The sequence below is a fragment of the Microcaecilia unicolor genome, chromosome 9 (genome assembly GCF_901765095.1).
Source record: "Microcaecilia unicolor chromosome 9, aMicUni1.1, whole genome shotgun sequence".
NCBI lineage: Eukaryota > Metazoa > Chordata > Amphibia > Gymnophiona > Siphonopidae > Microcaecilia > Microcaecilia unicolor.
The window spans coordinates 93,829,993-93,857,820 of record NC_044039.1 but is presented as its reverse complement, the minus strand read 5'-3'; the positions used below and the strand labels follow the sequence as shown (position 1 = coordinate 93,857,820).

Here is a 27,828-nt window from a genome sequence, read left to right as displayed (position 1 = left end):
GACGAAAACAGTGTGACAAGGCAGTGGCCGTAGCGAGAAGGTTGCTAGGCTGTATAGAGAGAGGTGTGATCAGCAGAAGAAAGGAAGTGTTGATGCCCCTGTACAAGTCGTTGGTGAGGCCCCACCTGGAGTATTGTGTTCAGTTTTGGAGGCCGTACCTTGAAGGATGTTAAAAAAAATGGAAGCGGTGCAAAGAAAAGCTACGAGAATGGTATGGGATTTGCGTTCCAAGACGTATGAGCAGACACTTGCTGACCTGAACATGTATACCCTGGAGGAAAGGAGGAACAGGGGTGATATGATACAAACGTTCAGATACTTGAAAGGTATTAATCCGCAAAAAAATCTTTTCCGGAGATGGGAAGGCGGTAGAACGAGAGGACATGAAATGAGATTGAAGGGGGGGCTGACCAAAAAAGATGTCAGGAAGTATTTCTTCACGGAGAGGGTGGTGGATGCTTGGAATGCCCTCCTGCGGGAGGTGGTGGAGATGAAAACGGTAACGGAATTCAAACATGCGTGGGATGTGCATAAAGGAATCCTGTGCAGCAGGAATGGATCCTCAGAAGCTTAGCCGAAATTGGGTGGCGGAGCAGGTGGGGGAAGAGAGGTTGGTGGTTGGGAGGCGAGGGTAGTGGAGGGCAGACTTATAAGGTCCGTGCCAGAGCCGGTGATGGGAGGCGGGACTGGTGGTTGGGAGGTGGGAAATACTGCTGGGCAGACTTGTACGGTCTGTGCCCTGAAAAAGGCAAGTACAAATCAAGGTAAGGCAGTGATGGGCAATCTTTTGAGCTTGGTGTGTCAAAATTCGCCAAAAAACCGAGCATAACTCGGGTGGTGTGTCACTTCGATAAAAAAAAACCATAATTTCACGATACTTATTGTTTAAATAACAAAAATGTATAATTGTAATATATAACTGTATTTAATAAACCAAAAACTAATTATTTAACTTACCTGCTTAGTGACTTCTTTGTTCATCTGTCAATCGGTTTCTTTTGTTGGTCTTGGTATTATTTAACTTGTGTGGGGTGCCGTGAACTAAGATAAGTGAGGGGGAGGGGGAATTCTTTAACTAATCTGCCTATTAGTGACTTTTTTGTTGCTGAATTTCATTGGCTAAATCTTCAATTGAAGGTTGGTATTTTGTACACTTCAAGCCCAAGCATGCGCTACTAACTTCATCTTTCAATCTGTTTCTTTTGTTGGTTTTGATATTATTTAACACTGAGAATAAGGTTTCACAAAAGTACGTAGAGGGAAAAATTGTGAGTAAAGCCATTGCTATATTTTTCAGGGTGCTAAAAGTGTCTGGTAATCGGATCCAGGCACTCCAAATTTCCTGGTAACTCAGATATTCTCTTAATAATTGCATCTTTATTCTGCATATCGTGAAATAGAACTGGTGCACATCTTAGGAGAGTTTCTTTAATAAATCCTCCCTCACTGAGTGCTTTTCCATGCTGAGCTATGGAGTGAGCAATGCTCAAACTTGCAGATGTTAAATTTGTAGAACCTTTTACAAATGTAAGGATGGAATTAGATTGGCTCTTATAAAAGTGTAGCTGCCTGGAAATGTATTCCTTCCTTTCATCCTCACTTTTTTTCAGGAGCTGGGAATGATTAGTTTCAAAATGTCTATTTATATTCCACGTTCTGCTTACTACCGTTTCAGTACATAGAACGCAAAATGATCTGCCATTTTTTTCTATAATGCCATACATCTCGGTCCATGTCTCTTGAAAGGGTCGGCAACTGCTACTACCACTTCCTTTACTTAACCTTGTTTTTTTATTTTTTGGGTTCTCCATCAGGGGGGCAGTGACAGAAGATAGAATTATAGATAGCCTGTTAGCCCTGCAGGCAATTAGGGGTTAACTAGCCTAACTGACCACCTTATGTAAATTAAGATGGCTGCCGCTATTTCTAATGGCGGGAAACGGCACCCATAGCACATGCCCTTGCCTCTCCCAGCCTCCCCCTCACCTATCTCAGTAATGATGGTCAATTAGAAATCCACGACACCCCAGAACAGTAGATTGGATGATGGTTGCTGTGGTTATGTGGTTGCTGGTAATGGCGATCACAGGGCCCTCAGAGATGCGTCCCCCACGGCATTCCACTGCTCTCTGCTCCGCCGGCCGGAAGTGAGGTCAAACGGCCGTGCAGGAGCCGGGGCAGAGGGAGCAGCAGGGAGGGAACGAGCGGAGGACTCAGAGGGAGCCAATAGGAGCGCACACGGGTAAACATGCACCGGGGGGGGGGGAGGTCGCGCTGCACCTTGGGGGGGCGCATCGGCGATCCGCCCGGGTGTCAGCAAGGAACGCCGCTGCTTCTCTGTATGCGGCCACATGCGGCCGCGTGTCATCGAAAATGGCTACGCGTGTCAGTACTGACACGCGTGTCATAGGTTCGCCATCAGGGAGGTAAGGTATACACATGAGTATCTTGTTGGGCAGACTGGATGGACCATGCAGGTCTTTTTCTGCCGTCATCTACTATGTTACTATGTTTGCCCCTGCATGGGCTAGAGTGGGAAGGTTGTTTACTTTGTGTAAGTTGGCAATTACAAATTTACAATAAAAAAAATTGAGAAAAAACCTAAAATCTTTGCAAAAAGACTGAATAAAAGCTAAAATTAACACTGCTGACAGAACTAGAATAAAACAAGAATTAAAATTACATGTGTTTTGCACATGAATAAAAACTAGAACTAAAATTTGTTTCCAAACTAACTATCCCTGCTACATAATCTATATGCCTCTGTTTACAAATTTCTCTCAAAGGTGCTAGTTAGCCTTTCTGAATACTCCCTTATAGCAGGGAGGGGGGGGGGGGGATTTTAACATCAAATGTGTTCCTAAACGATTATACAAGGACAAGAGGCTCTGTCCTCTCCTGGTTCTCCTCTTATCTCTCCCACCGTACCTTCAGAGTCCATTCTCATGGATCTTCCTCCACCCCCATTCCACTCTCTGTTGGAGTTCCTCAGGGATCTGTCCTTGGACCCCTTCTTTTTTCAATCTACACCTCTTCCCTGGGCTCACTGATCTCATCTCATGGTTTCCAATATCATCTTTATGCTGACGACACCCAGCTTTCTCTCTCCACACCTGACATCACTGCGGAAACCCAGGCCAAAGTATCGGCCTGCTTATCCGACATTGCTGCCTGGATGTCCAACAGCCACCTGAAACTGAACATGGCCAAGACCGAGCTCATTGTCTTTCCACCCAAACCTACTTCTCCTCTCCCTCCACTCTCTATTTCAGACGATAACACCATCATCCTCCCCGTCTCATCTGCCCGCAACCTCGGAGTCATCTTCGACTCCTCCCTCTCCTTCTCTGCCCATATCCAGCAGACAGCCAAGACCTGTCACTTCTTTCTCTATAACATCAGCAAAATTCGCCCTTTCCTCTCTGAGCACACCACCCGAACTCTCATCCACTCTCTCATTACCTCTTGCCTTGACTACTGCAACCTACTCCTCACTGGCCTCCCACTTAACCATCTATCCCCCCTTCAATCCGTTCAGAACTCTGCTGTGCATCTTATCTTCCGCCTAGACCAATATGTTCATATCACCCCTCTCCTCAAGTCACTTCACTGGCTTCCGATCAGGTACCGCATACAGTTCAAGCTTCTCCTACTAACCTACAAATGCACTCAATCTGCAGCCCCTCACTACCTCTCTACCCTCATCTCCCCTTACGCTCCTACCCGTAACCTCCGTTCACAGGACAAATCCCTCCTCTCAGTACCCTTCTCCACCACCGCCAACTTCGCCCTTTCTGCCTCGCCTCACCCTATGCTTGGAATAAACTCCGAGCCCATACGCCAAACTCCCTCCCTACCCATCTTCAAATCCTTGCTCAAAGCCCACCTCTTCAATGTTGCTTTCGGCACCTAACCATTGTACCTCTATCCAGGAAATCTAGACTGCCTCAATCTTGATTGACTGCACTTTTTGTCCTTTAGATTGTAAGCTCCTTTGAGCAGGAACTGTCCTTCTTTGTTAATTGTACAGCGCTGCGCAACCCTGGTAGCGCTTTAGAAATGTTAAATAGTAGTAGTAGTAGATATCAAAATATCAAACTAACCTCTGGTTTAGAAAACTGCAAAGTACTTTAACGGTACTAAAATCCTGTGCTTTGCAGTTTTCTAAACCAGAGGTTGGTTTGTCTGAGCGATTGTAAACCACCTAGGAAGTCCAAGAGGGACAAAGATAGAAAAGGTGTTTATTTCTTTATGAGGGAACTGGAACTCAGATATGTGAAGGGCCATTAATCCTGACAAGTTGGACTTCATCTTCCATTCCAAGGCTCATGATAGTTTTTCATATATAGATTACATCCTGATGCCAGAGAAAGTTATTAGCTGCATTACAAAGACTGACATTTTAGATGTGTTTACAGATCACTCAGCGGTCACTGTCAGTGTACACTGGCAGAAAGATTCCTTGGACAGGGTGTGGAAGAGGAACCCTAATCTATATTTGGACAAATCCTTTAAACTCTATTTGGAAGAGGCTTGGAAGGAACACACAATATACGACAACACAAGAGAGAGGTAAATAATACCTATTGGGAGGCTGCCAAGGTTGTTCTGAGGGCCAAGATCATCGCTTCCACAACAAAGAAGCGCAAACAGCAGGACACTGAGATGGCAGCACTCAAACTTTGCACCTGCAGACGATATCATATACAACAGGGTATACTGCTAATGACAGAAATTGTTATTTAGAACTCAGGAAGCAAACAGATATTCTGAACAAGAGTCATGATTCACATCCATGTTTATAATAAGTATAACTACACTGCTGGGGAATAAGGCAGAGAAATTATTAGACAATCTAGAATGCCCCACATGGAAACTATATCATCTCATGAAAATAAAGGGGGAGGGACAAAAGGTCTATATGAAAGGACACATCATGGACCAATTTGTTCAATTTTATACACAGCTTTATAATAAAAGCCCCTATGACATATTGGATAGAGATTTTTTTTCAGGATATCCAGCTTCCTCAGGTTACAGAAGACCAGTTCCAATCCTTAAACACCCCCATTACAGTGAAGGAGATCCAGCAAAACTTAGGGAACCTCAAGCTAGCCAAATCTCCATGGTCTGATGGGATAGGTATAGAGTTTTACAAAATCTTATGGGCACCATATAGAAACCACACTGGCGGCCATGTGTGAAAAATCTACAGATAGGTATTCCTCTCCTTAGAGAGCAATGCCACCAATATCACTTCTTAATCACATTGTGAAAATAACTACAGTGTTAAAAAAAGATGTTCAGAAGGGTGGCCCCACACCTGGTCCAAAGCCTTTTGGTAAGACATGAGCAGATGATATCCAGGTCAGCCTAGATTAGACACAGAATATCCTTTTTGGGTGATAAAGCAGTATGGGATTACTGGTCCATTTCAGGAATGGATATTTACATTATATTGGGCACCCACAGCCCAGCTGCTGATAAAGAGCAGAGAGCAAAACTGCATCTTTCTCTCTATGATCTTATCCTTAGAGCCCCTCAGTATTGAAAATTAGATCCTCGCCGGACCAGTCAGGTCTTAAGGTCGGTGGCTAGGAATGTAAAATTAGCATGTTTGCAGACATGCCTTTTATACATAATGTTAGAGAGCAAGTCTACCTTATTGACATGATACAACAATTTGGCTCTTTCAGGTCTTTGGCATTAACTTATAAGTCATAGGCACTAGCAGTCATGAAACCTTGTGCATCACTCACTAAAACAGACTTCCCTCTAAGATGGGTGGAAAGGGATCTTAAGTAACTGGGGATTTACCTCAGTGTGGATAGGAACCAGATGTACAAACAAAATAACACAGATAAGGGAGGCTTGTCAGAGGTGAGGTGACCTACCACTTTACTTGGTCAGTAGCAGTGTTGTTCAAAGTACTTAAGTAAAAATAAATGTATATTTTAATACTCAAGTAAAAATAAAAAGTACAGTGAATACATTAAAGTTTACTTAAGTAAAAAGGTTATTGCCTAATACTTTGAGTAAAAAAGTAAAAATACCACAACTACAATGAATGCAACTACTGTTAATGTTTTTATCCCAACTACTTTATTGCTCTACAGTTGATATAGTAACAAAATAAATGGCAGCAGATAAAGACCTGTACAGTCTATCCAGTCTGCCCAACAAGACAAACTCATTTTACATGGAACGCAATACTTTATATGTATATTCTAGTTTGATTTGTCCTTGCCGTTTTCAGGGCACAGACCGTAGAAGTCTGGACATCACTGTTCTTGTACTAAAACGTTATAAAGCTAATGTCTAAGCCCCTTAAAATTTACACTTCAGCCCATGTATATCTATTCAATCACAATCAGGGAACTTTCTGTAGAAGTCTGGCCAGCACTGGTTTTGCTTCCCAATTACCAGCGTCAACACTCAAATCTCTGCTAAGATTCTGTGAATCCATTCCTTCTAAACAGATTTCCTTTGTGTTCATCCCATGCATGTTTGAATTCCATTACTGCTTTCATCTCCACCACCTCCCGCAGGAGGGCTTTCCATGTATCCACCACCCTCTCCGTGAAACAATACTTACCGACATTACGCCTGAGTCTGCCCCCCTTCAACCTCAATTTATGTCCTCTAGTTCTACCGCCTTCCCATCTCTGGAAAAAGTTTGCAGATTAATACCTTTCATATATTTGAACATCTGTTATCAAGTCACCACTGTTTCTCCTTTCCTCCAAGGTATACATGTTCAGGTTGACAAGTCTCCTCGTACAGTTTGCAACACAAATTCCATACCATTTTTGTAGCTTTTCTTTGCACCACTTCCAGTCTTTTTACATCTTTAGCAAGATACAGCCTCTAAAACTGAACACAATATTCCAAGTGGAGCCTCACCAACAACCTGCAGAGGGGCATCAACACCTCCTTTCTTCTGCTAGTTTTGAAGAATAAAGAACAGTGTTTGTTTTTCAGTGAAACACTGAATACCCTTTTGGTTTGAATTGAGAGTCTGATCAAGCTGTTGATATACTACGAGATATTTTTCAGGCATTTTTGATAGTTTTTGGGTTTCAGGAATAAGGTGCAGATGGTGTTATATAATGTTTTTGTTGTGTGTGTTTGTGGGGGGGGGGGGGGGGTGCTATATTGCGTAAGCATGCATTTTCGTCTTGCTGATGATGCTCCACTTTGGTAGGAGTGTGGGGTATCTGCTCTAGTGCTGCCAAATTATTTGTGAGTAGCTGTTTTCTGATTTTGTGATGCTTGTTATAGGATTTATATTCTTTAGTATGTTCTTTTGGAGGGCTGGTTACCTTTACATGTTTTTTTACTTGGGTATGTTTATTTTCAGAGAGTCTCACTCCTGATGACAACAAAAGACTGTGCAGAGTGTGGACTCTGAATTTTTATACATTTTTTGTGGCGGCTAGCCCTTGGTCCTTTGAGATTATGGCATTTTCCAAGACATTGGTACAATATACACTGGATTATTGTTAGTATATGGAATGTGAGCACTTGTTAAAGACACCAGTTTGATTTCTTCACTTGCTGGATCTACTTTTGCATGAACGAACGGTGCTTCTTCCTAGTTGTTCTATCTATGGTGGAGTTTATCAGTTATGGACAACTGAGTTATTGCTAATTGGGTGGTACGCTCTGTTAGTGTTTAGAATAGGTGGGTATTTTACTTGTCTATTTAGTTTTCAGGATTATGCTGTGCTCAAAGGATTTTTAGTTGCACTTATATATATATAACTGAAGATTGTATTGTTCCTTTACTAGTTTTTGTATCTGTACATATACACGAACATATATAAAAACACGTGGGGGAAAACATGCAGAGCATAGCTTCTGAATTGTTTCCACCCATCGTGCATGCATATGAACATAGTAGTGTGTAACAGAGGGAAAGGAGTAAGAAATGCCTCTTTCAAAACTGCCTTTGCTACGTTTCACTGTAGCAAAGTTTCTATGCTGTTGCTTCTATAGAAATGTACTGGGCCTTAGAGACAGCTTATTCTCTGCAACCACAACTCAATTGTTTGAAAATGAGTCCAATGTGGCTTCACAATGCCGAATTTAATCCCACACCATTTGACCCCTTACTATCCACACCCACTAAGGGCTGCCAATGGCTCAGCTTTTCAGTATATCCGTAATGAATATATGCCTGCCTAAGCCTCATCCAAGTTTTGTCACAACTTCCTTTCTCATGCTGCAACTCAGCAGATGCTGGTAGAGGATCGCAGCAGGGTAAAACCCTGGCCAAAGCTCAGACACACATGTCCTTTTAAAAAGGAAACCGAGGAGCAAGTGAACAGTGTTTGCTTTGGATTCTCCAACTGGATGCCATCTTGGTTTGGATGGAAGATTTTATGCAACTCGGATTGTTTGAACAGAACAAACTGAGTGCATGGAATTCAACTCAGAAGACATCCGAGAGCAGTTTAAACAAGTTAAATAATTTAAAAGACATTTAAGTGTTGAGAAACCATTCCATTTACTAAGTAGCCATATGATGTCGGGCTGTGAGCAACAGTAAAAGGGATGCTGTGTTAAAGGAATAAGTGATGGTGGGAAATTCTAAGGTGCAGCACTTACAAGCATTTAGCAGTAGAAATTTGTAATGGTATTTCTGTAATCAGTAAAGATTAGTATATTGTTGATAGTGTGTTTAAAGTGGATGTTTGTAAGAGTGATTTACAGAGTTACCAGTTATTTAGATTGTGAACCCAGTCAATTAATTAGAAGAGGTAATAAATATTGCCGAGACAGTATTAGGCATGCAAATCTCATACATATTCATTTGTGGGACATCCTGAAAACGCTAAGCTTACAACCTTCAAGGATGGCGTAAATACCATTACCCTACATATTTTCAATTTCCACTGGGTTGGAAATATCACCTTCCTCAATCAAAGAAATCAGTTCACCAAGACCTGCTTAACGCCATTTTTATTTAAACTTCATCCTACTAGCCTTAATGGATACAATAAGCATGCTCAGAGGCTTGTATACAATGTATATGTCAGGTAACATGTCTGCACATGACAAGGTGGCAGTGTATTCAACAGGTGTGGCCCAGAGTAGCTGAATGCCGTCTTAAGGGTACATTCAAGCCAAACCTCAGAGTAGGATGATCAAGTCTTTTTTCCCTGTGGTCTTTGGGACAAACAGCAGAATGTGAAAAGAAATGTATAACAGTAAAGAATTACAAGGCACTAATGATATGTTGAACATTAAAGATATTCTGAGATATACAATATATTCAAAACTTGGCACAGTGCAATGTATAGCAGATATGATTCATTAAATATTTCATTAAGCTGAAATGTATTAGTTCAAAGAATACACAAGGCTGCTGCTATTTTTTTTTGCAGACAAAAAGGTGACTAAAGTCACCAGAAACAAAAAGTGTTTTAATGATTTCTGTTAGAAAAGAGTTTTCAACTGGTGTGGTGTGGCTGCTCCCCAGGTGTGCTGCGAGAATCCTCTCCAGGTCATAGGTGTCACATGTCACTATCTTCCTCCTCCCACCCCTCAGGTCACTCTCCTCTCTGCCACAATTCTACTAACTCTGCAGTTGCTAGCAGCTATTTGAACAGGCCAGCCCTGGAGTTCTTCCTTTTGATGTATGAGAGGGATGCCGCAGAGGGAAAGCTCCAAATGGACAGAGGAAGGCCTGTTCTAATAGCTACCAGCAACTGCAAACTTTGTAGAAATGTGGCAGAGAGGTCTGAAGGTTGGGAGGAGGAAGGAAGGAAGAGATTGGACTCACAGGAGGGAAATGGGGTTGGGGAGGAGAGGAGAATACCACCGAGAAAATGAGTGAAATGTTGCACATATGGGGAAGGGAAGAGGGGAGACAGAGAAACTGAAGAAAGCCGAACATCGAAGATCAGGGCAGGAGGTGAGAAAAATATCAACTGGAAAGGAGGCCCTGGAAACAGTTAAGAGTACAGAGAGAGGAAAGCAGAACCAAAGACTGGGAACAAGATGACTGAGATAATAGAATCACCAGTCTACAAAGGCAGTAAAAATGATTTAAGAACATAAGAGTAGCCATACTGTGTCAGACCAATGGTCCATCTAGCCCAGTATCTTGTTTTCCGAAAAGTGGCCAAGCCAGGTCACAAGTACCTGGCAGAAACCCAAATCATGGCAACATTCCATACTACAAATCCCAGGGCAAGCAGTTGCTTCCCATGTCTGTCTCAATAGCAGGGCTATGGGCTTTTCCTCCAGGAATTTGTCTAAACCTTTTTTTAAAAAACAGATACACTAACTACTGTTACCACATCCTCCCACAAAGAGTTCGAGAGCTTAACTATTTGTTGAATGAAAAAATATTTCAACTTATGCAACTTCGAGTGTCCCCTAGTCTCAATACTTTTGGAACAAGTAACAAAAATCAATTTACTTCTACTCATTCTACACCACTCAGGATTTTGTAACCTCAATCATATCTTTTCAAAGTTGAAGAGCCCTAACCTCTTTACCCTTTCCTCATACGAGAGGAGTTCCATCCTCTATCAATTTTTGTGCCTTGTGTGCCGCAAGATGATAAAGGTTGAAAATCACTGTATTAGAGCAAACAATTTGTAATACAACAGTCCAAACCCCATCTTTTTATGTGAAAAAAATATGAAATTACAGGAGTTCAAACGTGTAACACTTTCAGACTACTTATGGACCTATGGCATGAAAAAAATTGGCCACTTAACATTTTGGATCCACTACTTTAGTCACCTTTTCCTGGAGACTGTCACATAAGGATACTACATGGTCACCTAATTTATAAGCATGTGGATATCTTAGTAAAAGCTGAAGGAAAGATTTAGTTCATCTGCTATGGCCTTGTCCTCAAATTCCCTCAGATGCTTCTTGCTTCTAATGAAGCAATACTTCATGATTTATGGCAGAGTAAGCATCTTGTCAAATTTCTGGCCTGCCTCAATGCTTTGATCTAACTTGCCAGTCCTTATGCTCAGTTTCCCAATTTGTGTCTGCCTTATTTTACTGTGTATATAATTTTGTTCCCCACTTAGAATGACTCAGATACAGCAGGTTAGAAATAAAGTCTTATTATTATTACTTTTGCTTTATCATCTGATAGGAACAATATTTCAAAAATTTTTTTCATTACATGAGCACAGTTATTCTCTGGTCAAAGAGTTTGTGTGTTCCTTAATGTTCCTCCTATAGATCAGGCTTCTCTTATAACTCAGAACTAGTGCATTAACTTTGGGAATGAGTTTCTTCTTAAAGTATCCTAGGAATTGATTTAAGTTTAAGGGTAAGGATTGTGTGTTTCTGGATCCTGCCCATTTGGAAGCATTTTTGGTAAGTCAGGAACAAAAAACAAAAACAAAAACAAACAAACAAAAAAAAAGAGTGCAGTCACTATGCTTTGTTTTTTGTATATTTATAAATGGGTTAATTAGAAGTGAGATAATGGCTTAGTTAAGCATTTTTATTAATCCCTTTTCTTAAAGTTATATATCACCACCAAGATCAACATCTAAGGTATTTCTATTTCTTTCTGTAATTATCAGTTTGATTCCTCTATTTTGGGGAGATAAAACCTCGAACACTGAAAAAAAAATACCCCTTAAATTTTAGGCTATGAACTTTGGACTTAGATTCAATAAATGCTGCCCAAAGTTAGGCACTGGGATGATCCACGCTAAGCTTAGTGCACATTTTGCGCCTAACTTGGGTGTGAGCATTTATTTTAGTTTCCATACCGCACTAACAAACATTATAGGCAGTTTATAACCAAAACATGAGAAAACAAGTACTTATTGACATATGCTCTTTCAGCAAAACATACCAATCACAGGCAACACATCTTAATATATAGTCCTCAAACTTCCAATTCAGTACCAAAGGAATCCTGAATTAAGGCTTTCACCTCTCAAAAGCTGGTATAAATGCTGGCATCCAACCAATTGTAGTTAGGCATGCAAATACTGGTATAACATCATGCCTAATTTGTGGGAATGTCTATGGCCATGCCCTTTTTGGAGTTGCATGCTATGAAATTTAGGTGCGCATGTTATAGAATATGGCAGATCCACACATAATTACTGCCAATTAAATGCTTGTTAACTCCAATAATCATTATCACTTAATTACACACAGATCAGAGATTTGGGTAGTTTATGGCTCTCCATCTTTGGTCCCATTTTTAATGCACTGTAAAAAGTAAAACTAAACAACACTTTTTGGCTAGCCTTATTTGTAAGCTTCTGTTATTGATATGACCCAGCATGGTGCTTATATTTTATGTAATTCGAATTGCTGCTGTGCAGCTTTCCAGCGAAGTGTCTGAGGAAGCAAATTCAATTTATAGAATGTATTTTCCTTCATTTATGTGTTCTGAATATTAGTAAGTCATTAAAAACAAAGGAATTTGTTACCCTTTATTTCTGCAGTCTTCTATCCATTCTTTCATGATAGCATGGTAGGTGTCCAGATCCATCGAGATATCCTTTTTTTCAGGATCCAGCATATTGCACAGCTCATCAAGGCCACTATCTTCGGTTCCACGGCTAGTGGTATATCGCAAATAATCCATTACCTTTGAAACAGACACTTTACCTAATAAAAAGAATATTTAGTTAGGCAGCTCACCACATCCTTACACAAATGTACAAATAAAATGGCAATTGCACTTTTGACTAGCGTTCTTGTGGATAAGCTATCAGTCTCGTACTTGAATACACAATTTACTGCAATTCTCACATCTTAGAAGTTTTTACCTACTGGGAATTGCCTTAGAAAAAAACCCATATTGGCTTAAAACAAATCTGATCCCAAATAGTTAGGAAGCATCCTCTGGAAACCATTTTCACAGGCTTACTGAAGTCAAACCTATCTAGAAAAAAACCTTTATAACAAGTTTTAAGCAATATTGTTATAAGCAAGTGGTTCTTAAAATATGGCCAGCAAGTTTTCCCACTGGGAATTGCCTTAGAGAAAAACCAATATTGGCTTAAGCAAATCTTTTCCATTCAGTTGCATTGTTTCTTTTTAAAAAAAAGTCACCTTAGTCACATTTCATACTAACAGGTTTGTTTTATATACCCCACTACAATAATGATTACTATTACTAAGTCAGGGTACGCTAGCTATTATCTCCATTTTTCCAACACATCTTATTCTCAGACACACACCCCACTTGTAGCAGTACTGATACCCAGAATGGTCAAGGTCAGATCCCATACACAGCTCAGCAATACAAACATTAAGAAGCATGAAAATCACAAATGATGATAAAAGCACTAGAAACAAGAAACATCTGCATTTCATCCATCTGTCTGTCCTTTTACTCCTGCCTACTGTACCAGAGATCTTACTCATTTCTCTTGTCACTACAAACCCGTTGTCTAGCACATAAATGGCTGAATTCTGCCACTATTCAATTACCCCTCACCCATACTCTGTTTTAGGTGTCCAACATCCTCTAAGTATTCATTTGCATTCCATCCAAGCTTCATTAGTCTTGTATCCTGACCCTTTGTGCCTCAGTCTATGGAACAAAACAAAACAAAAAAAAAAAAGCTAACCCTACCAAATATACAAATATTGAATGCTACCTTTCCTTTCTAGACAGGACATCTTTAGCTCTTTCAGTCTACACAGAGTTCATAGTACAAGCTAGTTACCACTGTGGTAGCTCTCCACTGAATAACCTTTACCCTGTCAACATCTATTATATGTGATCTCCAGACAGTACTCTTAAGACACCCAGAGAGATAAAATGACTCTGCACTCAAGTTCCTATTAATTCCCCCAAACGCCTAGTCAGATTTAACCGTCTACCTTAACATCACACATGAGTCTTGACCAACATACAAGGGCCAGAACCTGGCTTGCCAAGTCCCTTTTCTAGCCCACAGCAGCTCAGTGAAACCAATTTTTACTGCAGGCTTCTCTGCTGACTCATCTAATAATACTCTTGAGCTGCACGGTGCCAAAGTTTGGATTGATCTCATGGTTTCTCTTGAGGCTTAAAACCACGTGACCAACCTCAACTTCTGGTGCTACCATAGGGTGGGTGCTTGAGCATCCCCAATATTGAGCAAACTCCTTCAATGGATCTAGTGAGGGGCAATGTTTTATACATAGCACCTACAATCATTTTTAAAAAGCTGGCTCCTATGGGCACCAGAAAACAAGAATGGCAAAAGACCAATCATATTTCCACACTACAACAAACATTTATTGAATAGTTTAACAGTTTCATTCCTTTGATATACCACCCTCTAAAATAGTCAGAGTGGTTCACAATAAAATGTCCATAAAAATCACAAAGGAATGCCAAAAAAAATAGGAAAGACCTAAACATTCTTCCAAGAACAATCCCACAAACACATCACATTCCTGCAGATCTGAGATGATAGCCACCCTGGTCAGCTAACTATCCCCCAAAATGCTTTCTGGAAAAAACAGGACTTCAATTTTTGCTTAAAATACACCTCCTCCCTCAGATCCTGAGGAAGCCTGTTCCATAAAAATGGAGACTGTTAAACTAAAAAAAAAAAAAAAAGCACCGTCGAGTCACCTGCAGGTGAACCCGACCTGCTTCTGGCGAAGTCAATAACTGTACCAAGGTTGACTATAATGACCGGCCAGGAACATAAGGACAGACTGTAGATACTAAATATTCAGGAATGCTCTGGTACAAGATTTTAAGGGCCTATATTCCACTGGAAGCCAATGAAAACGAACATACAAAGGGGTAACATGATCCCCCAACAACCTAATGGCTGCATTTTGTAAAGTCCTTAACCTGTTTAAGAGGTAATGTGCCATTCCCACATAAACCACATTGACATAATCTGGGGCATGCAAAAAACATTTTGGATGCCTGATCAAAGTAAGGCTTCACTGTCCACAACATCTGCAAAGTGCCAAAACCTGAATGAAGAACCTGAGACACCTGCCACAAAGTGCAATTCTGAGTACAAAATGACTCCCAAATAATGGAAGTCCTCACACAGCTGAACTTTTCCCTCCAAATACTTTGGCAAAACATCTGGTCTTGAAAGGTGCCCCATAAGCCAGCACGCTCCAGTCTTTTCCACATTCAGGATCAATTTATGCTGCTGCAACCAGCCAGTCTTTAAACAATTATTCAAGGAAAAAAGGTCCACATTATATGGCGAAGAGTAGCCCACCGCTAAAATATCATCAGCATACAAACATATCCCTTCTGAAAACTCCTGATTCTGTCATACTAAAGGGGCCAAAACTAAATTGAAAGAGTACTGGGGATAACGAAGACTCCTGACGAACCCCACACACACTAGGGTACATAGAAAATTGGGCACCTGTCTTCTGCACAAAGCACTTACACTCGGTAAGAAAGGATGCAAACTAATTAAAAACTTGACCCTTCAAACCTAACTGGGCTAACCTGCCCAACAACAGACTCTCTCTCTATATAAAACACACCTCCAACGTTCTAATGAAGCCTACAAAAGTCCCAACGTTCTAAATCCGTGGTGGTGTAGATCGAAGTTTGCCCATGAGTGTTTGCGCGGCCCTCGCATCAAACGTGATGACGTCGAGGGCGGAGCACTAACAGTCAACGAATCGCCAAACCGCTGCTACGCAACGCAACCTGACGTCAAACGCTTCGCGAAACAGATCACGAAAAACTGCATGGGGACAAGGGAGAAGAATGAGCAGCACAAGCGGTCACTTTCCGAACAGCACAAAGACGACGAACATCGCTGGAAGGAGATTACAATTTTAAGGCCCATGCTCCAGCTCCCGGTATGAGCAGCATCCTTACAAAACGCCCTCCAAGAAAAAACTACCCACAGTCCCGACATCTCCAGCACCTCAAACAAGTCGCATACCACTTCAACCCCCACCCCCCCACACACACAAAATCAAAACGCAGCCTTCCACACAAACGGGGGGAGAGGCGGACTGGCAAAGGGAGAGGACAGATGGGAAGAGGTGGCAGTGTCCACAAACTCAGATGGAAAGAAGTGGGAGGGGTTTCTGGAACTCAGACAGGGGTGGAAGGGGGAAAGGGAGAGGGGGCAGGGAGATGGGGGGGAACCACACTCTCTCTCTCTGTCACACACACTGTATCCGTGTGAACACTCTCTCACACACACTGTGTCCAACATACGCACTCTCACACAGTCATTCTGAAACACACATACTCACTCATTCACAGATGCACAAGCACCCAGTCTCAATCTCTCTGACACACAATCGCACAGTCACTCTCACACACACACTCTCTCAAACATACACACTACAAGGAAAACCTGGCTAGCGCCCGTTTCATCAGTGTTAAGTTGTTAAAGTTAGAAAAATGCACACAAACAATTGATTAGAGACATACCCCTACGTTGGATGTCACATGCATGAAAAATGCTGTTCAGCAAGTCTTCCTCACAGATCAAGCTCACTTCTGTCATCTCAGTTTTATTTTCGAACACACATCTCATCCCTGCAAGAACCCAGAAATATCACTGGTTAAAGAATGTGTGTGTGAATTAGGCAAGTTATTTTCAAAGTAGAAACACTAATCATTAGTTACCTACCTTCTCTGGAGTGGAAACAGTGTGTGTAGGGGGCAAGCAGAGCTCTGACCCTCATTTAACTTCTCAGTCATCTTGTTCCATTTTCCCTACCTATCCACCTCCTCAACCCATCTTTGCTAACAGGCGAGGTGTTTCATTACCTCTTTGGTTTAAGTGCTGAAATGAAAATTGCAAAACAGAGAACCCATGAAGATTTCACAGGACCCCATTCCAATATGGAAGTCAGTAAACATAGGGCCTGATAGCCAGCCAGCAGCGCAGCCAGCAGCTAGCAGCGCATTTGTTGCCTGCCATCAGCATTAAATCTGGATATTCAATGTCAGGCGGTTTCCAGCTACCGGCATTGAATATCTGTGTTTATTTTGGCCGCTAAAAGGTTAATGGGTATGCTGATGTTTAGCACTAACCGGTTAACATTTTAGTGGTCAGAGATGGCCTGCTATTTAAGTGGCCTATTTTAACCACTCAACATCGCCGGTTTGAAGCTGTATACCTCCAACTATGGGAAATCCACTGGCCCAACATGCAACCCACCCACAAGAAAGGACACACACTAGACATCATAACTCACAAATTTTCATCAGAAGCGAACCTCACAATCAAAGACACAAAATGGACAGTCACACTATGGTCGGACCACTACAAGGCAAACACTTCCCTCCTCTGGAAAACAAGAGACAACAAAAGCAAGAAAAAAAAAAAACCTATACTACAAGAGGTAAAATAGACCCTCTAACATTTTGGCAACAAATATACACCGACGAATGGACAACTACAGACTCACCCCATTTTTTACAAGAATGGGACAACAGATGCAGGACAGTTCTAGACAAGATAGCACCGCTCCAAACCAGAACCTCACACAGGATAAGCTCAATCCCATGGTTTAACGAAGAACTGAAAGAACTAAAAACACAGGTCAGAAGAATAGAGAGAGCATGGAGCAAAAAAACAAAACAAAACAAAAAAAAAACACAAACACTCAAAGAATGGAAACAACTACAAAGAAAATACAAAATCAGACAAACCAAAAGAATGTACTACAAAACTATAATAGGACCAAATTACAAGGACACGCACAAACTCTCTTCACTTCTAAACAATCTCCTAAATACCACACAGGTCACATTGAATAGCATAGACACCCCATCAGCAACCAACCTAGCGAACTATTTCAATGAAAAAAATCATAAAGCTCCGACGCATGATACCAAGCAATACCATGGAGTACACAAGCATCCTTGAATGCTTAGGCCCAAAATCGGAAGAATACCCAGCCGATTGATCGTGGACCAATTTTGACCTGATTTCAGTAGAGGAACTCATACACTGGCTTAGAAAATATGCCAAATCTCAATGCAAACTTGACATTTGCCCTACCAGCCTAATAAGAGCCGCACCCAAAAAATTCAAAAAAGACCTCACGAACCAAGTAAACCACAGACTCCTAAATGGTCTCTTCCCCTCGGAAAAAGGAAATATCCTACTCACTCCAATGCCAAAAGATGCCAAGAAAAGCACAATGGACCTAACCAACTACCGACCAGTTGCCTCAATCCCGCTCATAACAAAACTGATGGAAGGCAGTGTGATGAAACAACTCACGGAATACCTGACCAAACACTCAATTCTACATGAGTCTCGATCAGGATTTCGATCAAATCATAGCACTGAAACTGTACTAGTGTCTGCTATGAATTCATTCAAGAAAACAATTGCAACCGGCAAAAACACACTCATACTACAATTCGACATGTCTAGTGCCTTCGACATGGTGGACCATGGAATATTACTACACCTATTAGAATACTTCGGAATCGGAGGCCCAGTTCTTAAATAGTTCGAAGGATTCCTCACCACCAGATCCTACCAAGTAACAACGAACACCGATAGATCACCACCTTGGATACCGGAATGTGGAGTCCCTCAAGGAACCCCCCTTTCACCAACTATTTTCAAACTAATGATGATACCACTAGCCAAACTCCTAGCCAATCAAAACCTTAACCCCTACATATATGCTGATGATGTCACAATCCACATCCCATTCAAAAGTGACTTAAATGAAATAACCAACGAGATCAACCAGAGCCTCCAAATCATGCTCTCCTGGGCGGATTCATTCCAGTTAAAACTTAATGCAGAAAAAAGCTCGATGTTTGTATTATATTGGGAAGTGAGAACTAGACAACTACCCCACCATAACCACACCATACTGCACACTTCCCATTTCAGAAAACCTGAAAATTCTTGGAGTCACTATTGATCGAAACCTCACACTTGATACCCACGTGAAGAATACAACGAAAAAAAATGTTCTACTCTATGTGGAAACTAAGAATAAAACCTTTTTTCCCAAGAAACATCTTCCGCACCCTAGCACAGTCACTAGTGATAAGTCATTTGGACTACTGCAACGCCCTGTACGCAGGCTGTAAAGAACAGACCATTAAAAAAACTCCAAACAGCCCAGAACACCGCAGCCCGACTCATTTTTGGAAAAACTAAATACGAAAATGCGAAGCCCCTAAGAGAGAAACTGCACTGGCTCCCACTCAAGGAACAAATTGAGTTCAAGATCTGCACGACCGTACACAAAATCATTCATGCAGATGCCCCACTCTACATGTTAAACTTAGTGGACCTACCGCCCAGAAACGCCAAAAGATCAGCCCGCAAATTCCTCCATTTGAACTTCCCCAGCTGTAAAGGAATTAAATACAAAAAGACATTTACGACTACCTTTGCGTACAAGAGCACACAGATATGGAACGCACTACCCATGGCCCTAAAAACCATGGACAACTTAACCAGCTTTCGCAAATCTTTGAAGACACATCTCTTCAACAAGGCCTACAAAAGACATCCTTAACGAAACAAATTACTCCTTATACCACCCAAGTGCTTCAAAAAACACTTCTCACTCGACCTTACCTAACACCTTTCCATCTAAATCCTCATCTACCTTCAGCCTATTATCGACTGTATTTAAGATCATGTAATGACTATCATTATAACACTCTGTAAGCCACATTGAGCCTGCAAAAAGATGGGATAATGTGGGGTACAAATGCAATAAATAATAATAATAATAATAATAATATATATGTGCCTAACTGGCCATGTCGCACAATATAGCTGCTAACCAGGATATTAAGCAGGAGATAAAATATTCAGCAGGAGGTAACGGATTATTTGTAGCATCTGTATCCCACATTTTCCCACCAATTTGCAGGCTCAATGTGGCTTACACTTGCCGTAATGGCGGTTGCCGTTTTCGGGTAACAGAAGTACAAATAGTATTGCATTAAGGTGCATACATTCATGGTAGCATAAATGGAACATATCTGTGGTTAGGCACTGAAATGCTATTTAACTGGCCAGTAGCCATTCTTGGCTGGTTAAATAGTTTTGAATAATCGGGGGGGGGGGGGGGGGGGGGGGGGGGAGGGGGAATGTGTGCATAACATTGTTCTGCAAGCGATATCAATCAGTAAATCAAACCATTTCCTTCCCAGTGCCACAACCCCCAATTACAACCTACCAGAACAGTATTGCACATAAGTAGTGCCATACTGGAACAGACCAAAGGCCCATCAAGCCCAGCATTCTGTTTCCAACAGTGGCCAAGTGGCCAATACAGGTCACAAATACCTGGCAAGATCCCAAAAAAAGTACAACACATTTTATGCTGCTTATCCCAGAAATAAGCAGTGGATTTTCCCCAAGCCCATTTTAATAATGGTCTATGGACTTTTCCTTTAGGAAGCCGTCCAAACCTTTTTTAAACACCGCTAAGCTAACTGCCTTTACTACATTCTCTGCCATCAGCATAACAAAAAGGCAGACAGTAATTAGATTGGATAATGTTAAGGCATGGGGCCAGAAAAACATTACAAGGATGGAGCGCTAGCCTACTTAAAGAGCACAGGATATTCCCTGCCATGTAGAACTTGAAAAAAAAAATATATCAAGTGTGTGCTTCTTCATGGATTATGGAATCAGTTTTGTTACAAAAACTAAATATCATTGAAGAAAACTATGCAAAACTATGAAGTCTCAAGCAATACTGCAATAAAGTATCATGAAGGTATGCAGCAGATACTCAAGATACACGGAAAAGCACTATCCTCCCGATATTCAAAGACATTTAACTGGCCAGGATTGGCCCCTGGCCAGTTACATGTCACATAGCCAACTATACGCTGATATTCAGAAAGGACATGCTGAATATTGCTGGTTAGCGGCTAGCGGATATCCAGTTATATCAGCTGATATTACCAGCTATATTCTGATTTTCAGCACATCACCGCTTAACTGGTTGGTTTGACTTTAACTGGCCAGTGCTGAATATTGACTTCACCAGTCAAAATCAAACTGGCCAAAAGTAAACCGGTTATTCAATGCCTGTCACCGGAAATGGTCCAGCATTGAATATCAGCCTATGTCCTTTCTTTTATTGGTTTCCCTGTAGATTCTCAACACTTGCCTCTGACTCATGATTTTCATTTCACAGGTACCCAATATACCATGAAACTAATCACCAAACAGTATAATCTTTTCTTGCACAAAAGATAGAGGCTTTGCTCAAAACAATGAAATAGAACTACAGATCTATCTACTGTACATTGTTTTTAGCATGGAGGAGACTAAACTAACCATACTATACCCACAACAGTGGAACAATGGAGGATAAAAAGTCTTTCAACCTGTTAATATTTAACCCTTTAGAATAGGGCAACCAAACTTAGGTTCGGGAGATTGCTGACTCTTGCACCACAAAACATATTTTGATAAGCCATCTTAGGCTTTTTATTATGTTGTAGAATGTTACACAACTATTTTAAATTTAGTTTTGTGCCATTAATCAAAATAGAAACTATGTAAAACAGGGCTAGGAGATAAGAGAAAAATATTCAGAGAAGGATGAGTGTTTAACAACTTTAATCCTACTACTTTGACAACAGTCAGCCATGGAGATGGCATTACTGGACCATGTCATGCATAGAGATGGCCCCACTCAGTTCCCTACAGCAACACCAAGTGGCACAGCATTAACATCCTCTATATTATATAGGTTCCCAATTTCATCTAAAGGGTTAATATATGAAGCCACGCTGACTCAGGGCACTGAGCTTGATGGACTTTTGTCTATCTCCAACAGCAGCCAGTGAAGTCTCACGTACTCAGCAGATCCCAAAAAGTAGATTTCCCATAGGCCATTTCCACAAATGAACAATGGCAGCAGAAGAAATGGTGGAGATACTTGCAAAAGAATACACAAACAGATCTTTCCAAATGTATACCCTGAATGCACTACAATAAAAACCTCACTCCATGACCTTGAGTCTCATTTATTGGAACAGTACATCTCATTCTCTGGAATGGACCTCCCTTGGCTTCCTTGTGACTGAACTTTTAAAACAGAGAGCTAAGCAAGTCTACCTGGCTAAACCCTTTATGGACTTTTCCTCCAGAACTCATCTGATCCTCTTGAATCCTGCTATGTTGGTTGCTCTGACCCAGAGACCATCTTCAAATCATTGCTCAAATTTTCATTATTAGCCAGTGGTTCCCAAACTGATCAAAAACTCAAATTATTTATAACCCAATATCACAATCCCTATCTTTGAGCTTCCACTGTGACTTTTCCTCAGTACTGGCAGTCAGCAAAAGGCCTGTGAACTAGTGAACATTAACAGGCCCTGGCCCCTCCTGGGTAGGCATCCTATTAGATTGGAGATTCATACAGAGTACTGGGGTCTGACTGTACACTCACAGGTCAGTGCTGACTGTTGCCACTGCTATAGCTTTCCACATTTAGACAAGTTTGGGGAGAAGGAGTGAACTTGTGAGAAGGTACCTGTGACCTGGCTTGGCCACCGTCTGGAAAACAGGATACTGGGCTAGATGAACCATTGGTCTGACCCAGTATGGCTACTCATGTTCTTATGTGAAGACCTGCTATGTATTATGGGAAGTCATATGAATTTAAGTCATTAAAATGGTGTCAAAAATTTGAGCAGTACCATCTTAACCAAGCATATCTATTAGAGTAGCAGGGCATTACCTCTTCCCTTTCTGTTTAGGGACAATCTTCTTTCAACAGGTGATGGGAGAGCATCCTGTTCAAATTTCTGATCCAGTACATAGGAACCAGAATTGTGACTTGCCGATTTATTATGATCCTCACAGATAAGGTTTTTAAACTCAACACTGGAGACCAAAGTCTGTGGGAAAGTAGAATGCAGGCCTTTTCTCCTTCCAAGTGGTGTGGAGCAGCTCTGAGCGTGACATAAAGGCCACTGATTTCCAGCTCTTCCTTTATTTAAAGTCACTGATGGACTGTGTATCAAATGAGGATCAGCATTCCACTTTAAGCTGGGAGATAAGTATTGTGCATGTTGAGAAGAGACACTGTCAGGACTGAAAAGTGTTGCTGAACTCTTTTCTGAAACTTTAACAGTCCTGTTCTTTAATGCCACTTCTAAATTCTTCTTAATGCTTGTCTGTGGGCTATCATAACTTCTAGATTGAAATTTTGGAATCTGTAAGGTAGGATTGGATTCCTGGTCCCTCATCTGTATAGTCTTGATTTTTCGGCAGATACTGTCCACTGGGTTATGACGTTTGATAACGGCTCCATTTTCAGAAGCCATTGTTGCTACCTTTTCAAGTAGCTAGACTAATCTAAAGAGAAGAGACAGATTTGTTAGTCTCTGGTTGCATACTGGTTAAAATCTAAAGTGTGCTACTTGCACCATAATGTTACACTGCAAATAGTTACAGTCATGCATTCTAGTGTTTTCAACTACAACCACTAACACATGATTTTAACATTTTTTGGAGAACGTAGATAGAGATATCTATTCTATTTTAACTTTGTCTTCTCAAAAGTTAAAATAATTTTGAGAATAGTGAGTAAGAACAGAGGAGGGCTTATTTGAGCTGAATACCACCAATTATATAGCAGAGGAAAGAATTAAAAAAATTGGAAAAGGGTGTAGAAATAGGAAAGCCAAAAGGAGGAAAAGAAGGTTTCAATTTGATATGCCACATAAAGTGGTTTACAATATGTAATTAAAAAATAAAGGAATACACATACCAAGTCTCATGTATTATACACGAGACTCACAACTGAAGATCACAAGCCGATAGTGGGCTCTCCTCTCACACAGAGCTGAGTAGGAAGACAGCACCAAGGCCAGTGGCGTTTGCAGGTCTCCACAAGCCCTGCCAAAAGGAAAAATAAAGGACCACCACCAAAACACTGGGGATGGCAATACTCAAGTGCTACTGTTGGAGGACAGCCACCAGAGCAGGGATGGAAAACTATGGGGCTCCCTAGGACCTGCCATTCAAAGAGCCAGCTAGGACAGCCAGGTTGAAAGCCTCTACTGCTTCTCCAAGTACCACGTGTACCAAGTACCAAGCAAAGAACTGGCAGACCAGTGACTAATAGTGGCACAGGCTCCAGACATTCAGGTAACTTAACAGAAGAAAAACAGAACACAGCGAAATCACCATTAGCCAAAGAAACTAAGCTGGAGACCAATGGGGCTAATAGGGTTGCCAGCCCCCATCACTAAAGCAACAAAAATGGAGGTGGAGACTAGAAAGAAGGGCTAAGCATTCAGCAAAAATTCCATTAATCAGGTGACTGCATAAAGATTGACTTGGCATCCTCAGAATTTGGAGATTGAAAATAGTTCCGCACACTTAATATCGCTGCTGACATACCAAGTCGCACATGTCTGACCCTGTTCTCTAGTTCACATGCAAGCATTTCAGCAGCAGCAAAGGAGCAAAGATGGAAAAGAAAGTGCAGGACCTTTCATCCTAGGTCATGCTGTAGACCTGCCATGTCCCTGCCAACTCCATAATAAGTAGTCTGCCATCAGAGTGGGTGGGGGGCACAATAGGCCTCCAGCATGACTTGACTGAAAGATTCAATGCTTCATTCTATTTTAACCTCCCTTGTTAGAGTTCTGGGTACCACCAATAGCAATACTGGAAGCCTACTGGGGATGGAACATGGGGAAATGTTGAACTATTATATGGAAAACAGGGGGACAGGAAAATGCTGAACTGAAGCAGCAATCTGAGAAGAGGGGAGAAGGAAGATGTTCTGCCACTGAAAATCATAGCAGCCAACTTTTCAAAATGATTGGGAGTACTAGACAAATGCTTGCGCCCTGATCACAAGAAACTTTGTTCAATACTGAGGGTGCTCATGCACCCACAAAGCTGGCATTGGCACCTATGTTAAAAATACAGGGACTATGGGGTGGGGGAAGGAGGGCAGGAAGAAATCATCTTTCACCTACCTAGATCACCAGGGAGGTCAGGAAGATGCTGGGCTACGAGGAGAGATTGGGACTGCAGGGAGAGGAAAAATACTGGGCAAGGAGGAGGACTGAAGGGAGTGAAGAGACTATGGTGATGGAAGAAGGGAAAGGTGATACTAGATTGGGGGGGGGGGGTGAAGACTGAAGGTGGAGATGCTACACTGCAGAGGTGGTAGAAGAGAAGAGAAATGCAGGGGATATTTGCAAATGGAATACAGAAACAGATTTTTCCAAATGTATACCCTGAATGCACTACAAGAAAAACCTCACTTGGGACCTTCAGTCTCATTCTTATTCTCTGGAATGGCCAGCCCTGGGCTTCCCTGTGACTGAACTTTTAAAACATAGGAGTTAAACAATTACAACGAATTAACAAAACAAATAAACATTTTATGTTGTTTAATTTACAAAGTAACAACATTCAGATCCTTCCAGATTAATACAACCCCTGAAAAACCTGTCCTGTGGGGTAACCACCCTGTGTGTCTGTATGAGCGAGCATGGCCAGAAACCAGGAAATTTTAGGAATGTAGCAACAGTAAAAGAGGTTCAAGGGCGAACGAAAAATAAGGGCAAGCTAAAGAATGCATAACGGTCACGTTTTTCAAGCCATTGGGCCTGCTAAATACAACCCGAGTAACCCCCTCCCTAGACACTGCGAAGAAGTTCGTGCAGGATTGGAGGTGCTCAAGAGCCCACAGCACCGGCACAGCTGCCACCTATAATGAAAGACGGAAGAGGAGTAGAAAGAAGGAAGGAAGGAATAAAACAGGCAATAACGATTTTTTTTTAAAGGCAAAGGATGAGTCGGAAAGGACTTCGCAGAGAAAACAGAGAGAGACAAAGAACACAGTAACAAAGGACGTTAGAGAAGTCACCAGCAGCGAAAAGAGCCGCAAGGGCGGTAACTTTAAGCAACCAGCGTAAAGAAGAAACCAACCTCTGCAATCTGCGGTCAAAGCAGGAAACAGTCACTTCCGGAAGAATAGAGCGCGTGCGCCTCAGCGCGTGCTATAAAAGTGGCAAAGACAGCTCCTCCCACACTATTACCTTTGTGTACTCGCTTACCCGAAATTGGATGAAAAAGGAGCCAGGGACAGGGTCTTTAATCCAGACTATACAACATTGAAACGTCATGGGGAGCACGTTCTGAAACCTAATTGTACTTACAGATATTGAAACAATAATTAACATTACCGTAAGAATAATTAATGGTATATAGTAAGATCTCTGGAACTTGTACAGATAAATTGTAGCTCCAACTTGGCCACAATGACTACTACCCCTTCTCTCGCACCCTAAGAATAAAGAATGCTGCTTATCCTGAAGGTTCTTCATGTAATAGCAAAGACAAAATTGAACTGCAAAATTTAGCATGGAATTCTCTGTAGGAAAATTGCCATAGAGAAAGGTTACTTTGTTGCCTCCACTGTAAGTGTTCAACTGATATTCTATTGCATTCTCTGAAGCTGTATGAAAAATACAGACAGGTATATTATTTACTGAATACTCCAAGAATTTAAAAATAATTTAGTAATACAGTATATGTCAGCATATACACAAGAACCATTTAGTCCACTCAGGCCTGGTTGCCCTGTCTGTCTACATGAGTCTTAAGGATATCTCCCAGTTTCATATCCATACATGCTTTATCATTGATACTGCTCTAGTTGTAGCTATCAGCCTTCCTTACCTTTATGTGGACAAGATTGCTGCCCTTCAGTCTTCTAATTTGATATTACCCCAACTAAATACCCTTCACTGGCAAGTTACCTGAGATTTCATTAAACCCCACACTGAACAATATTAATTACATAAGAATAGCTATACTGGTTCAGACCAATGGTCCATCTAGCCCAGTATCCTGCTTCTAGCATTGACCAATCCAGGTCACAAGTACCTGGCAAAAATCCAAATAGTTCATGCTGAGGTGCGCACTCACCTGAGATGACATGTTAACTTCCTTTGCCCTCATTCTGGTATCAGGCACAGAGCCACCATGTTCAAGGCAGAGAACACTCACAATGTGGTAACAGGTACTTTCTCTGTCCATGGTGGCCTCAGAGTTTAGGTTCCCCTACCTGAGGCAATAGTGGGTGAGGAAACTTGGTGAAGGTCCCTGCACTGGGAATCAAAGCCAAGATGCTGAGCTCAGAGAGCACTGCTCTAACTGTAAGGCCACTGTTGCACCATCATCAGCTTTCAATCTTTCTTTCCATGTCTTACTTTAACAAAAAAAAACAACAACCCTACAGGGATGAATATCACTACCTGTGCAAAAGATCCTGTTAAACCATTACTAAAAAAGTCATCACTTGATGGAAGTATAATGAATAACTACAGACCAATTTCAGTTATACCGTTCCTAGCAAAATTATTGAGAAAATTGTGTTAAATGACTTTCAATATGGCTTTAGACTGTACCATAGTGTGGAACTTTTGCTGCTATCAGTGCTGGATGAATTAAGGATTGGAATGGACCAGAATACCAATTTCTGCATTATCACACTTGATATTGCATCAGCATTTGACACTATTGACCATCAACTCCTGCTCAGCAAGCTGTCAGACTTTGGTATCGGTGGGCAAGTCCTACCCTGGTTTCTCTCATACTTACAGAGAAGAAGGTTCCATGTTAAATTACTAGGCACCGTTTCCACTAGCTTTCCAATCACACATGGTGTACCACAAGGTTCAGCACTCTTGGCAGTACTGTCTAACTTATGGCATCCCTATGAGATATTTTCCAAGATTTACACATATCGCAGTGGTTCCCAAACTTTTTCAGTTCATGACACCCTTAGTGTCCAATAATTTTTTTGCAGCACCCCCCTGGCAACACAGGTCTCCACTCACCCCTCCACCCGGTCACACAGGTCTCTATCTCCCCCCACTAC

The 27,828-nt window shown here is 41.5% G+C and overlaps 1 protein-coding gene across 6 annotated transcripts in view; it reads right to left on the bottom strand.

The window, feature by feature from the left end:
- Positions 1-25,906, bottom strand: part of LRMP (lymphoid restricted membrane protein) — a 391,035-nt gene extending 365,129 nt beyond the window's left edge. For all 6 annotated transcript variants that reach the window (XR_003943302.1, XM_030213974.1, XM_030213975.1 and 3 more), the window contains exons 1-4: positions 25,872-25,906; positions 22,654-23,273; positions 16,382-16,489; positions 12,432-12,612 (exon numbers count right to left, since the gene is read on the bottom strand). Coding sequence is in view for 5 of the 6 variants with exons in the window: in XM_030213974.1 (XP_030069834.1) it covers positions 12,432-12,612; positions 16,382-16,489; positions 22,654-23,242 (878 nt within the window). In the remaining variant the exon portion in view is untranslated. The remainder of the gene's footprint in view (positions 1-12,431; positions 12,613-16,381; positions 16,490-22,653; positions 23,274-25,871) is intronic.
- Positions 25,907-27,828: the final 1,922 nt, after the last annotated feature.